The 15,886-nt window shown below is 45.6% G+C and overlaps 1 protein-coding gene across 2 annotated transcripts in view; it reads left to right on the forward strand.

Annotated features, from left to right (window-relative positions):
• Nucleotides 1-330: 330 nt before the first annotated feature.
• PYGM (glycogen phosphorylase, muscle associated) overlaps nt 331-15,886 on the forward strand; it is a 58,902-nt gene continuing 43,346 nt past the window's right edge. For both annotated transcript variants that reach the window (XM_030217487.1, XM_030217488.1), the window contains exon 1: nt 331-668. In XM_030217487.1, the coding sequence (XP_030073347.1) occupies nt 426-668 (243 nt within the window). In that variant the 5' untranslated portion in view covers nt 331-425. The remainder of the gene's footprint in view (nt 669-15,886) is intronic.

Genomic DNA, 15,886 nt, shown 5'->3' on the forward strand with positions numbered 1-15,886 from the left:
AATGTTCCAATCAGTGTGAAATGTCCTGCCAATTTATTTGAATAGTGGGCTGCCATTGGTGTGGGCGCCGTGAGGCCTGGCCTGCCCTATCGGACGTCCGTCGTGCTGGTGTTGAAGTACCAAGAGAAAGGGGCGGCTACCGGACTCAGCCGGCCGCTGATTGGCAAAGGATGCGTGGGCGTGTCCAGCTGTTTTAGGGGAATGTTGGGGAGCGCCTCCGGCTGTCGGGCGATTGGTCTGCAGTGCGTGGGCGTGTCCAATACCTCCCAGTGATTGGCCAGCGGAGGTGGCAGGGGCGTGTATCCCACGCTGGATTCTCCCGCGTCCCCCCTAGAGAACTGCCAGTGCTGCCGCCCTAGTTGCTGTGTGCTTGGCCTCTTGAGTCTCCCCCTCCTCCCGGCCCCAGCACCGCTACCGCCAACAGCATGTCTCGACCGCTGACGGACCAGGAGAAGCGGAAGCAGATCAGTGTGCGCGGCCTGGCCGGTGTGGAGAATGTCACCGACCTAAAGAAGAACTTCAACCGCCACCTGCACTTCACTCTGGTCAAGGACCGTAATGTGGCCACTCCCCGTGATTACTACTTCGCTCTAGCGCACACTGTCCGCGACCACCTGGTGGGCAGATGGATCCGTACCCAGCAGCACTACTACGAGAAGGACCCCAAGGTCAGTGGGGGGCGGGGATTTTGGGTGGGGGGCATCTGCAGGTCTGCATCTAGCAGCGATGCTATGAAAAGGAGCTCGAGATCTGGAAGGTACGATTCTGGGGAGCGAGGGGGGAGGGACCCGGGAGATAAACAACCTGAGAGAAATGACAGGTCGAGGATTCTGAAAAGAAAGCGATATTGATGGGAAGGGAAGTTGGCTCCCATACTCCTTGCAGCACTCTCCAGCATAGGTGATTTGTATATTAAACACAGCATAGGTGATTTGTATATTAAACACAGCACAATTGTCTGTCCCCGAACAACATGAAGGAGGTTGCTTTATACTGGGGGTGCTCAGCACCCACAGAGCTAGTACATATGTTCCCCAGTATTCTTTGAGGATTCTACACTCCCTGCAGTGATCCCCAGTACTTAAAGCCCTATGTGAGCGTCCCGCATTCCATTTTACTAAACTCTGGTAAGACAGCACTGTGTGAGGGTCCCACACTCCCCACAATACAATCCGAATGATATAAGCAGATTTCTCGAGTTGCCCACCAGCAAGGCCTAGGAGTACATAACATCACAGCGCCAGTGTCACTCGCTGAAACATCCCCATTTTTATTTTGATTGTTTTCTCGCCTTTCCTCCTATCAAAAGGTGAGAAAAAAAATATATATATTTTGCATGTGCTGCTGTCGTGTTTACATAATAAGGCTACAAACGAGAATCAGAACGTGCAGGAGAAACTGGGGGGGGGGGGGGGGTGGAGGTAATTAGCATTGGTGAGGGAAAGATGAGCACAGAATGTGACAAGGGGCCTCAAGTGAAAGAAAAGGAGTGGGTGTAGATAGAGAGAGTAGCAGTGTGTCGAGCTGCTCAGGTTCTCGTTGGAGGTGGAAGAAAGATGTAGTACTGTTAATAGTACTGACGGAAGGCTAGGGGGAGCCGACCCTCCAGGGTTAATTTTTCAGCCTGGGAGTCCACTTGCTTACATGATTTTTGAAACTATCAGTCTTTTTTTGTTAGAGGAATCAATTTCCTGCATCTTCAGACTGTGCTGTGTGTGAGAAAATTATGGGCCCTAGAGGTCTGCACACTGAGCTTGATGCATGGTTAAGAAAGGCTTGTATATGTATTTTGGGTACGTTGAAAACCTGAACGGCTGTATGACCCACAGGGACTGGAGTGCACTGACTGTTTTCTGTGGGAAGCTGCCCTGCCTGTTGTCCGCATTGCATGACATCACCTGGCAGCTTCAGATACTGTGATAGAAATCCAAGGAAGGGGGATCTCAAGACAGGCATGCAGTGCATTGACATAGTGGTGGTGGTAGGTTATGTAGCGGTGCTGCAGGACAGGAGTGAGGTGCATCAGCAGAGGTGTGTGTTTTTGGGAGAAGGGGGCTATCAATCCTGGAAGAGCAACGGATGTTGCAGAGCAGGATAGTCTCTAATATAGCCCCGTTTAATGCTTTGCAGTTATTGCAGATCTTGCTTTCTGAAGATACTGACATCTGATCCGACTGTTGAGATGAGAGAACAGATTCCTGAATTTATCCATCTCATTCTTGTGCCAGTAGATGGCAGATCAGCCATGCAGGGTTGCGTCAGGCAGCTCCCTCTTGTTGGCCCTGCTCCTGTTTGGAGCTGGGTTATAAATAGCACATGGCTTCTGAACATGGAATGCTGGGAGACTGATGGCGCTGCAGGGAGAAACCATCCTGCTCAAACCTAGGAGGTGAATGATGAAACTTCTTGCTGAGGCAGGGCTGGAAAACAAAAGGGAGGCATAATATTTGTGTGTTTGTGTGTGTGCATGGGGGGGGGGGGGGGGGGGTAAGGGTGTGTAGATGCACAGTATATATTAACTGTGTAAAGAAGAAGCTATAAAGCTATAGCATGACATCCAGAAATTACCTAAGCAGATGTTACTATATCTTCTGATTCCTTCTGTCACACACTACAGGAAATAAAGACTATCCTCAGGCATTTCTAACCCTCTGTCTCAATAACTTGTGTTGTAGGGAATAAAGACCATTTTCTTCCACGCTGTGTGGTACAGCTGTGGTTATAAACTGGATTATTCTGCTGGGCTATGACAGGTCCAGCTTTCACAGGTTTTTTGCTCAGGCCAGCTCTTCCGCACCACCCACAGCAACACAGGAGTTGTGTAAATTTAGCTCTGGTGACATTTTTGATGACCTCTGCCATTTTACTTTGGGTGGCTTGCTCGGTGGGGGCAGGAGAGGGTCCTTCTGCGATACCGAATACGTCTGCAGCTGCCTGGCCAAGACAGAGAAGGATGCTGGAAATAGCACTGCCAAGCCTTAGAAAGGTCAACTGGATGACCAGAGGGCATTCCAAGCAAAAGGGCCAAGGGCAAGAGAATAATTTTTGGTTGGATTTCTAACTGTGAAAAAGCTGCTTTTACCCTTGGTTATAAGCTCTCAGGGGCAAGGGAGCAGCAGTCATGGCTATAAGCTAGGTAGCAGGCTATCTGTAGGGCACCATCTGGCCTCCTCATATGGATGAGAAATTCCGTTCTATTTTGTATGGCACTAACTGTACCCTAAAAGGTTAGACACTCCAGTGCCTGTTGATGTGGTCAGGCAGGGATGTCAATATCTTTGGCATTTGCAAGTGTATGGGAAGGTCTTGTGTGTGTGTGTGGGGGGGGGGGGGGGCACAGGGAATGCAAAAATGAGCCACACATGGCAGATAAGGGGTGCTGGGGGATCTCTCTGTAGCTGCTGGTCTTCGGTGATGACTTGGGACAGGCTGACCCAGTCCTGGATTTATCCCGTGCTGTGCACAATGATGTAATTTAGACTGCTTTTCCTGGAGGAAAGAAGGAGCAAAACCAGGACTGGGTTAGCCTCTTGCAGCTGACCTGGAGCCAGTTTGTGGCACACCGACTGCTTAGCCCAGTGGTCTCCAAACCCGGTCCTTGAGGGCTGCAATCCTTCAGGTTTTCAGAATTTCCACAATGAATGTGCATAGGCTTGGAGACCTCTGAGGGTTCATAGGATAAAGGTGAAGAGGGGAGTAATCTAAGGAAATATTTATTTTCAGAAAGGGTGGTGGATGTTGAAATGCCCTCCCAGCAGAATATCTGAATTCATGAAAGCATGTAACAAACAGGGCCGCCAAGGGGGGGGGGGGGGGGGGGGGGGGGGGGGGGCAAAATTCTCCGGGCCTGGCGCCAGCAAGCATTGCATTAGCTCGGTATCGTGTTAATGCAATCATCTGGGTCCTGACTCCGGCATGGATAGGAGCAGGAGAGGACAGACTGTGGGAGCCCCCTCAGAAAGGTAAGGAGGTGGGCGGGAGCAATGCTTCGAATTGGGGCAGTTCAAGTTGGGGGGGGGCTTGCAGCGGTCTGGTTCTGCCCCGGGCCTGGCTATTTCTCTCGGCAGCCCTGGTAACAAACACAGGGGCACAGCCATAGGTGGGCCCATGCACTTTGGGTTCAGGCCCACCAGCAGCTGTGAACTTTCACTGTACCTGGTGTTGATCTCCAAGTCATGACAACAAGAATTCCCAAGGCCCCAAAAACTCCCCTCAGTCAAACTTGGTAGTGTTCTGAGTTGGCCCTGTGCATGCTTTGCTTATGTGCAAATAACGAGTACATAAGTAATGCCACACTGGGAAAAGACCAAAGGTCCATCGAGCCCAGCATCCTGTCCACGACAGCGGCCAATCCAGGCCAAGGGCATCTGGCAAGCTTCCCAAACGTACAAACATTCTATACATGTTATTCCTGGAATTGTGGATTTTTCCCAAACCCATTTAGTAGTGGCTTATGGACTTGTCCTTTAGGAAACCGTCCAACCCCTTTTTAAACTCTGCTAAGTGAACCGCCTTCACCACGTTCTCTGGCAATGAATTCCAGAGTTTAATTATGCGTTGGGTGAAGAAACATTTTCTCCGATTTGTTTTAAATTTACTACACTGTAGTTTCATTGCATGCCCCCTAGTCCTAGTATTTTTGGAAAGCGTGAACAGATGCTTCACATCCACCTGTTCCACTCCACTCATTATTTTATATACCTCTATCATGTCTCCCTTCAGCCTTCTCTTTTCCAAGCTGACAAGCCCTAGCCTCCTTAGTCTTTCTTCATAGGGAAGTCGTCCCATCCCTGCTATCATTTTAGTCACCCTTCGCTGCACCTTTTCCAATTCTACTATATCTTTCCTGAGATGCGTCGACCAGAATTGAACACAATACTCAAGGTGCGGTCGCACCATGGAGTGATACAACGGCATTATAACATCCTCACACCTGTTTTCCATACCTTTCCTAATGATACCCAACATTCTATTCGCTTTCCTAGCCGCAGCAGCACACTGAGCAGAAGGTTTCAGTGTATTATCGACGACGACACCCAGATCCCTTTCTTGGTCTGTAACACTTAACGTGGAACCTTGCATGACGTAGCTATAATTCGGGTTCTTTTTTCCCACATGCATCACCTTGCACTTGCTCACATTAAACGTCATCTGCCATTTAGCCGCCCAGTCTCCCAGTCTCGTAAGGTCCTCTTGTAATTTTTCACAATCCTGTCGCAAGTTAACGACTTTGAATAACTTTTTGTCATCAGCAAATTTAATTACCTTGCTAGTTACTCCCATCTCTAAATCATTTATAAATATGTTAAAAAGCAGCGGTCCTAGCACAGACCCCTGAGGAACCCAGTTAACTACCCTTCTCCATTGTGAATACTGCCCATTTAACCCCACTCTCTCTTTCCTATCCTTCAACCAGTTTTTAATCCACAATTTGACATTTTCCTCCTATCCCATGACCCTCCAATTTCCTCTGTAGCCTTTCATGAGGTACCTTGTCAAACGCCTTTTGAAAATCCAGATACACAATATCAACCGGCTCCCCTTTGTCCACATGTTTGTTTACGCCTTCAAAGAACTGAAGTAAATTGGTCAGGCAAGATTTCCCCACACAAAAGCCGTTCTGACTTGGTCTCAGTAACCCATGTCCTTGGATGTGCTCTGTAATTTTGTTTTTGATAATAGTCTCTACCATTTACCCCGGCACTGATGTCAGACTCACCGGTCTATAATTTCCCGGATCTCCCCTGGAACCTTTTTTAAAAATCGGTGTTACATTGGCCACCCTCCAATCTTTCGGTACCACGCTCGATTTTAAGGATAAATTACATATCACTAACAGTAGCTCCGCAAGCTCATTTTTCAGGGTGCCAGCATTGGTGACTCGGGAGTGCTGCTGTTGAATGCCAAAATTGGTTGAGACTTGAAGGGAATTTTGGGTTTTTCTTGATGTCTTCAGCTGGAAGGATATTTATTTTAAGTTGAGCTGGAGAGGAGGGGGCTGGAGGAAATGCGTACTGCCCCATCAGTTTGCTTTTTTTTTTTTTTTTTACAGTAAATTTTTATTGGTGAATAAGAAAAAGAGCAATCAAAATAAATTTGTCCATTTTCAATGCAAGACAACAAAACACCAAAGAAATAGTCAATGGACCTAGCATACAACACATTTTAACATAGTATCCCTCCCCACCCTCACCCATTCCCCCCCTCCCCTCCCTTCAAAAATCTTGCAGTAATTGATCTAGGTGAGACCATTCATCTGCCAAGGGATTGAACCGACCCACTCGACGATCCATTAATTTCTCTAATTCTCCCATCAACTTTAACTTCAAGCTCCAACTAAATAGTGTAGGGCCATTATCCTTCTTCCAGTGGACGGCTATTACAGACTGCTGCGGCAAAACAAAGGCGTTTAAGCCTATGCTGCCATTTCCGACCTCTTCGATTGCCCAGCCCAAGCAAGCACCACTTTGGATCAGTTTGCTTTTTATGTGCATCCAAAATGTTGTCACTGGTTAAGAGGCTCTCTGAGGGAGAGGAATGGATTGTATTTATTTTTTTTATTTATTAGGATTTATTTACCGCCTTTCTGAAGGAATTCACTCAAGGCGGTATACAGTAAGAGTAAATCAAACATGAGCAATAGACAATTACAGCAGTAAAAATATTCAAATAACAATACAAAGTATGGCATAATATACTACTTACAATGTCATCACAGTACATAATAGAACATTTTAATAGACAGTGTAGGATATAAACAAAGAAGGAACATATAGATAGGCAAGAGGAGTTAGAAAATAAGGGGACTAATTTAAAGAAAGTTGCACATGTAGTTAGAGAAATGGTTCAGTGAAGGTCCACCGAGGCAGGGGAATGCTGAGATCCCACAACAAAATAGCAGAAAAACAAAAGGAGTGGGAAACAGATCAGGCTTCAAAAGGTGGAGTCGGCACTTGGCCGGTTAAGTGCCGATATTAGCACTTAACCACCAGATCAATTGCATAAATGGGACCGCATAAAAGGCGGTCCTGTCTTTATGTAGTAACCCATAGCTGGTTAAATGCTGAATATCAGACTTGCGTTAGCCGGCTCTTCAAAATCGGATATTTGGTGCCGAAACCTGGACAGTGCCTGACATTGACTATCTGGGAAGAATGTTGAGTGCCACTGGGTGAATATCAGCACCTCTGTTTTTATGAATTATATCTTCAGACTGATGGTCTTGTTGTCTTAACTCAAAGCTGCCTCTCTTGGTTTTCTCCGTGTCCTGATTGGTCTGCCTTGAATAGATTGTATACTCCAGAAACTAGAGGCTGGTCATTAGCACATTATTGAAAGAATTACCCTCCCTATGTAGATAGAAAGATGCACATAAATAACTAGAAAACCAGGATATACGTGTTATATGTGCATATTTTAAAATAATTTTTATTGCATTTAACCATAACAAGAAGAAAATATATGACAAGTAGCCAAAATTGGTCCTTACAGAGTCCAGCTGTTCTCTATTCGAAAGTGGCGACAAATTACACAGGGAATCAAATAAATTTTACAAATGAGAATACGCCAAACCTAGCACCCCCCATCCCCCCCCCCCCCGAAAGACATAATTATAAATGTTTAAAATGGACAAGCCATTGTGGGTGAGCATGCTTTCCTTGTTTTATTTTGACCTGTTTCTTTTATTCTCTCAAAATTAATTGTAACTGTGTCACTTCTGATTTGGCAATAGCCTATCAGTGCATTGTAAGCCACTTTGAGCCTGCTAAACTGTGGGATAAACGTGGGGTATAAATGTGCAAATAAATAAAATAAAATAAATAATGAAAGCACAAACACAGTCAACCAGTCACTATGATTCAGAGAGCAAGGATGTTAAGCATTAAGGATACAACTGCATGCTATTGGTGTCAAAGAAGTCCAGAATGGCATCCAAACATTGATGAGCCTACACCCAGCTGGAGAATCCATGTCAATAACCTCACAGTGTTCCAATGCAGCTTGTGTTATCATTAAAACCCGCCAGTGAGATAATAAAGGAGAGTCAGGAAGCAGCCAACGTTGGAGAAGCATTTAGTTCCCATTAAAACAGAGCAATAAACAAAACCAGTATATCCTTTAAGAATAGGACATGCCATATCCAGAGCCTTAAGTGCTCCGTATTTTTCTGTCCCTGGTGGGTAGTGACGGGTGGATTGTGCAGCTCCTGGACTAGTTTCTGAAGCAGCTGCTGACCCAGTTGGAGAACTGGGCATCAGTTGAGCAGAGGGGTATCTCACTGATGTTTCAAGCTCCAAAACAAAACAAAAAACAGAAAAAAGAGAACATATAACAAATTAAATTTGATCTGGAGAAGGAATGACACTTGGAGGAGTCGGGGTTCTTCTTCTCCTCCCTTGTTCCTCATTGTTTCCTTTCTACCCTTGAAAGAGGTTTAAGTAATTGAAAGGGAAGTTGCTTCCTCACCTCAAGACATCAGAAGAACTCTGCAGTGTTTATTGCAGGCTACACTAGTAGTTAGTGAAAACAGGATGCTCCTATACCACAAGGAGAGAGGAAGGGATGCTTTCTTCAGCTAGCCCTGAGAGAGCTTGGGTTAGAGGCTGAGCTTCTTTCAGAGCACTAGGCTGAAGCACCAGTTTCACCTACTGGTTTGACCAACGTGTGTGAGGTAATTTTTAGGGCATGCTTCAAGATGCAGGCCTCTGGAGAAGGGGGTAACTCAGAGGAGTCTGAGTCATGTTTCCCACCCCCACTCCTCCCCCTCATTCTGGTTTCTTTTTTTTTTTTCAGCTGGAGTTTCTACTATTTAAATCTAAAGCCAGCCCAAGCCAAGAGCCTTGAGCAAATCTGTATTTTTCAGTGTGCGGTTGCAGGTGAGGTCTTACCCACCAGCACCTTGGGAGCAGGGATTTTATTTTCTGCCGAGTTTGTGAGGACTTTTTCAAGTCTTTTAGTGCTCTGAAGGAGCTCAGAATAATAGTGTTCCCTTTCCACTTTCAACTCTAGATTACCCAATATAAGTTGTTGGTGAGGCCCCACCTGGAGTATTATATTCAGTTCTGGAGGCCGTACCTTGCTAAGGATGTAAAAAAAATGGAAGCGGTGCAAAGAAAAGCTACGAGAATGGTATGGGATTTGCGTTACAAGACGTATGAGGAGAGACTTGCGGACCTGAACATGTATACCCTGGAGGAAAAGAGAAACAGGGGTGATATGATACAGACGTTCAAATATTTGAAAGGTATTAATCCGCAAATGAACCTTTTCTGGAGATGGGAGGGCGGTAGAACGAGAGGACATGATATGAGAGTGAAGGGGGGCAGACTCAAGAAAAATGTCAGGAAGTATTTTTTCACGGAGAGAGTGGTGGATACTTGGAATGCCCTCCCGCGGGAGGTGTTGGAGATGAAAACGGTAGCGGAATTCAAGCATGCGTGGGATAAACACAAAGGAGTCCTGTGCAGAAGGAATGGATCCTCAGAAGCTTAGCCGCTGGTGTTTGGGTGGTGGGGCTAGTTCTGGGCAAGACTTCTACGGTCTGTGTCCTGAAAATGGCAGATACAAATCAAGGTAAGGTATACACAAGAAGTAGCACATATGAGTTTATCTTGTTGGGCAGACTAGATGGACCGTGCAGGTCTTTTTCTGCCGTCATCTACTATGTTACTATTTAACTCTAGATTACCCAGTGGCATAGCAAGCAGAGGTTTTGAGCACCACTGAATGTTTTTTTTGGTCAAGATTTGCAGTCTGCACAGTCTCTAGTACCTGGAGTTAGATCCCTCCCTGAGGAGTGTGTTCACCCAGTGTTCATAAGGATTGGTTCCTTCACTAGTCTTACTGTTAGGGAGAGTACAACTTCTTTCGGTTAATACCTGTACTCTAGTAGTTTTGGCTCAGTATTATGTTTGAGATGTCCTCCTTGAATCTCCCATTTGGATATTTATTAAATACTAGCCTGTTTACTGGGATGCTCTATATCAGGCTCAGGTAGCACAAGGAGCTTGATTTCGGTCTATAGTATCCTGGTCCTTCAACTATCTGGAGCCTTCCACAGTTTGACTACTGCTGCAGGCCTTTGACCTTCCTCTTCAAGAAAGAGCACTGAGGGCATTTTCTTCCCAAGAGCTTACTGCAGTGTTTAAATCAACAGTTAAGGAGGTAAAAATCATTTTCTTTCATCTGCAGTGCTTATTGCCAGATTACAAAATATTCCAACAGAATGTTTCAGCACACACATTCTTGATCCAAGGAGTGTCTCCTGTCTTTTGCAGTCTTTGAACTCATAACAGTAGGTTGAGACTGTCCATTTTAGACCCATGGTAACAAAGGCCAACAGCAAGGTTCTGCACTTTTCTGCTTTGGAAATAGACTAGTTCTGAAAGTCAGGAAACATTTCTGCAACCCTGGCCACATGGAAAACTGTAGTGTGTATTCTGTATTCGGGTCACCTCCAGTGTAAGGTTGAGTGCTTCAGAGGTTCACATATCTCTCTGCCACAGTTTATGGCACCAAAGTCGACTTATCCGTCTTAAGACATTTCTACATCTCAGATTTTCCAGTCAGAGATTCTGCCACAAGAAATCTCTCCATTTTTCTGTTATGGCTTGGCTGTTCAGCGTACTTGAGTTTGATGAATATTGACAAGTGGTATGCAGAGAAGGTAGTTTTCCCCCACCTTTCTTCTGTTTGCATCCTGAGTTGACCATCCAAGAACCTGTGGGTTCTCAACAGAAGGAGACAGAGACCAAGGACTTGTGAAATCCGCCCTATAAGGGTACCATGCAGCCATAGGTCTTCAGTATTTGTCTAGAAGATAGTGATGGGCAGACCATGCTGTTCTGGGTTATTTGGAGGACAGCTCCCATGTCAGTTGGAGAACCAGTATTCCAGGGGTAGAGAAATTTGGCAGAAGTCAAGGGAATAATTCTGAGGAATCTTGAGTCTCCCCCCCCCCCCACCCCACTGCTCCTTAGAGGTATTTGCCTTTCCCAAATATTTTTCATTTTTTGAAAACACAGAACTTGGGGGTGGTTGTTAGTAGCTCAGCAGTTGCAGTCAAGGGAGCTTGAGCAGGCAGCTGCTTCTGTCCCACAGGGAACAGCACTGGGCTAAATTTTGCCAATAGATGGAATGTCTGAAGAGAAGGGCAGTTATTCCTTTGAGAGCTAAGCATTGCTTCTGTCGTAGGAGCTGGTAGAGTGATTCTACTACTACTACTACTATTTATCATTTCTATAGCGCTGTACACTCTTGCCGGAGCAGCTCTTCAGATTGCTAGGAGGGTCCAGCAGGAGGCAAACAAGGTATTTTGACTTAGTGAGGAGACCTTTACCATATATTTTCAGGGCTCATTAGACACGATTGTGGGCAGAGTGTCTCCAGGTGAGAGTACCAGTGCTCAGGCTGAAGAAATGTTGGAGATTCAGTGATGTCAACTGAAAATATTGGCAGCCTCTAATGATTTGACAGTTTTCCTGGGAGCAGGGACTTCATTTTTTCCGGAATTTATTATGCTACTCTTTCTTTTGAGCCACAGAGATATACTGTGAGTTAGTTTACAGTGGGATTATCTGAGGGTGCTCTTTAAAGAACATTAATGTTTGAAGGTAGATATTTTCCTGGTTTTGATGAGAGTCAGACTCTTTCTTTTGAAGCAGTCTTAGAGGGCTTACAGTGAGGAAATGCTTCTTTCACCTTTGGAATCCGAAAGACCTTCCACTTCAAAACGAAGATATCTGCAGACAGTAGAAGATTTGAAGGCTCAGTCTGGAGTTTTTGATTGCTATTTCAGACAATCGTGGGTCTTTTGGAATTAGGACACCATCCTTGCCAGAACAGACGGAAGAAGGGGAGCACCCTGCAGTGGAGGGAGATGACCCGATGGTTGTTTCTTTTCAGAAAGGATGAGTTTCCACAAGCTCAGAATATCCCAGAGTCAGGAGATCCCATCCTGGTGGGAACTAGAACATTCTCCAAAGCATTTCCAGTTCACCAAGCCTTTCAGACTCTAGCCCTTCAGATTATAAAAGCAGAGTGGGGATACTCCTTAGTTGTGTCTAAGAGTGAGCAAAGCCATGGCCAAACTGTATCCATTGCTTCCTTAGGAAAAGCTAAATCAGTCTAAGGTGGATACCTTGGTAACAGCAGTTACCAAGAATACTACTATTCCAATGGTTTGACTCTCTAAGATATGGAAGTCTTGCTTAAACTCAGTTGTGAATCTCTGGGCAGTAAGGTATGGCTCAGGGAGATAATGTGGAGGAGTGTGCAGACACTGCCCAGCTGGAAAACAGTTTAGCTTATGTCAGATGTCCTCTACAACCCAGTCAGGACTTCAGCAAGAAGTTTGACTGTAGCAGCCTGTTCTAGATGTCAGCAGACCAACTATGAAGCCATAGAAGTCATTGCTTCCAGGACGCAGACTTCCTTCAGAGGCAAGCTATTTTTTTTTGGTGAAGATCTAGATAAGCTTGTCAAGGGTTTGGGAGACCCTAAACACCAAAGATTGCCCAAAGACAAACCCAAGTCATCTTCCAGGCAGGCTTCTTCAAGGTCAGGGTTTCCTGATGCTTACAGACCTGGGAGGTCAGGATCTTTTCTCTGTTCTAGATTTCAGCAACATAAGCCTCCATTTTGAGGGGACAAAAGAGCTAATCAAGGACCTTGTGTCTCATGAGCCTCCCAGACTGGGGTGATGGTCTGTGAGCTCATTCCTCAAATGAGCAAATAAGTGGATGGTTGTCACTGTTTTGAGAGGATTGGGCCTAAATCGCATCAGACCGGTAGATTCTGGATGTGATAAAGTGAGGTTACAAGCTGGAGCTTTCCTGTCCCTTTGCATATTCTATTCTATTTTTGGGCCTTTCGCGTTCTAGACAAAGTAGCTGTTGTACAGGCCACTCTTCAGAATCTCAACGACCTTCGGGCAGTGGCACTAGTCCTGCAGTAAGAATATGAAGAAGGGAGCAGAAGTTATTCATCTACTTTATCATCCTGAAGAAAGAAGGGCATTTCTTCCAATATTGGATCTCAGAGGGGTCAATTGCGCCTCAAGGGCCATGCACTTCAGAATGGAAACCTTAAAATCTGTGATTATGGCCATTTGACTGGGAGAGTTCTTAGCTTCTTAGATCTCAAGGAGGCTTATATGCTTATCTTATTCCAGTTTGGCCGCATCAGAGATGTTTAATGTTTGCAATTTTTGGAAACTATTTTCAGTTTTGAATGTTGCCATTTGGCCTGTGATAGCGCCTAGGACTTTCCAAGGCGATGGTTGTAGTGGCAGCTTGTTTTTTTTGTTGTTGCAGGTTTTTTTTTTTTTTTTGGCAACAGGGAATCCAGAGTTCATCCTTGTTTGGATTACTGGCTCATTCTTCTCAGCACACAGGAGGAAAGTGAAGAAGTGACAGTCAAAGTGCTGTGACTTTTACAGCTCCTAGACTGTATAATCAAACTCAGCAAGAGCAATGTTGTTCTCTGTCAGGATCTAGAGTATTCGAGAACAAGGTTCAATGCCAAGTTGGGAATGATCTTCCTCTGAAGCTCAGGTTTTGGAAGCTTCAGTCTCAGATCAACTTGCTTCTGAGTCAAAATGCTGCTTGAACATGGGACTACATGGAAGTCCTGGGGTCAAGGGTGGTCACTTTAGATCTGGGTTCAGTGCTTTGAGCTTGCTCCCTTCATTTCCAGGGTTATGACCTTTGCTTGCCTTGGGTGTCAAGCAAGAAACAGCATGAAGTGGTGACTGACTTATTTTATTTATTTAAAACATGCTATTTGCAGTTCTAGATGGGGTACAAAAATACATGCATAAATAAACATTTTATGTTTAAATCTTTTTATTAAACAAAATACATTCATGTACTGTAGTCATATTACAACTCAAGGTATTACCGCATGTTAACTTCTGATAACTACTACTGTCAACGTATTGTCTGATTATTTCTTTTAACAACTTTTAACAACTTTTATTACCCCAGCAATCCCTGTCCCTCCCCCCTCCCTGCTATCCCTTCTCTTCTCACCCCTCCCTCCCACCCTCCCTCCTCTACTCCTCAGTTTAGTGGCTTCCTAGGCATTGCAGGGTCTACCCAAAGTCTCACATATCTAATTAGCAATTAAGTAGTCTCCTCCTGGCTGCTGGCTGCAGAGTGTCCCAAAAGTTACTCCAAATACTTGTCAGGTGTTTACCCGCTTCTGTGTCAAAGTCTTGTACTCCACGCCTTTCTAGTTTCAACATCTCTATCATCTGTACCCTCCATTGGGCCAAAGTTGGTCTTGCACTCTCTCTCCAGTTTGTCAGTAGTACTCTTTTCCCCTGCAACATCATTCTTTGTAAAAATCCCTTCAAGCCCGCAACTCGGCGGCCCACGTTTTTAAAGTCCTCGAATAAGAGCAAGGGTTGTACAGGCACTGCACAATTCCAATACTTCTCAGTAGCTCCTATCACCGCTCTCCAGAAGCTCTGCACCTGCGGACATGTCCAAAACATATGGCTCAATGTAGCTGGATCTTGGCCACATTTCAAACATGCCCCTGAGGCTCCGAACTTTGCCTTGTATGCTCGGTCAGGCGCCACATAAAGTCTCAGTGCAAACCTGTACTGCAACTCCCAATCACGGGGGAACGTGGCACTTTTCCGTATACTATTCAAGAATCCTGTAAACAGCGTCTCTGTCACTTCCTCTTTAAGGTCTGTCGTCCACTTTTTTGCATAGCCTCTGTAGTCTATGTCCTCTGTTGAGTCCAGGAGGTTTCTGTGAAAGAATCTCAATGGCACCACATTCTGCGCTCCCAAAGTCAGTGCCGAGCTGATAACCTCCTGCACGTCCTCGCATAGGTTCATCCAGCCCAATGAGTGTATATAATGTCTCACTTGCATATATGCAAGGGGGTCGATTCTCTGTAGCCCAAACTCTCGCCGCAGTTCTGCCAGACTCTTAAGTTGTCCTTCCTCATCCAGTATCTGATAAAGATATAAAATCCCTCGCGAGTGCCATTCCTCAAATGTTCTAGAAGAGGTTCCCACCGGGAAATCCGGATTATGTTTTAGTGGCAGGAAGGGCGTCGCTGCCGGCGAGAATCTGTGTCGCCTACACAGCCATCTCCATGCTTCCCGCGCTGAGTTGACGAATGGATTTTTCCTGATCTCCAGCTGCGGCCTCCTCCCCGTGGTGTGCAGCAGCCATCCCAGGTGTTCCCTGGGAGACAGTAATGTCTCTATTGCAGTTGGCGTGAAGTGTTGCGTGCCAGCCAGCCAGTCCCTGATGTGTCTTAGTATGCAGGACACTCCTAAGTACCTTACATTCAACAACCCCATTCCCCCATGGGCCCTGGGCTTCTGCAGCACCGATATTGGCAATCTGGGACGCCTTCCCCTCCACAGGAATTCCTGGATCTGTTTATTGAGCTTCCTCTCCTCCCTCCTCCGCATGAACAGTGGCAACATTTGAAATAGATAAAGCCACTTAGGCGCTATCAACATGTTAACCAACGCTATTCGACCCATTAACGAAATGGGGCAGGCGCCCCAGAGTTGCAGAAGCCGTCGGGTTTCCATCAGCATTGGAATTACATTTAGCTTGTACAGTGTAGCCAGGTCCCCTGACACCCGGACTCCTAGATATTTAATATTTCCTTCTGCCCATTCCAGTGGAAATCCCCCTTTCCAACTGTCCCTTATTCTTTTCCCCAATGGCAGCCCCTGCGATTTTGTGAGGTTAAGTTTAAAGCCTGACAGGTTCCCATATGTCTGCAGCACCTCTAATAAACAATTCAGTGATGAGTGGCCTTCATCCAACAGCAGCAATAGATCGTCTGCATAGGCAAGAATTTTTGTTACTGTCCCTTGGATTTTTATTCCCTACTACTACTACTACTA

This window comes from Microcaecilia unicolor, chromosome 11 (genome assembly GCF_901765095.1).
Source record: "Microcaecilia unicolor chromosome 11, aMicUni1.1, whole genome shotgun sequence".
NCBI lineage: Eukaryota > Metazoa > Chordata > Amphibia > Gymnophiona > Siphonopidae > Microcaecilia > Microcaecilia unicolor.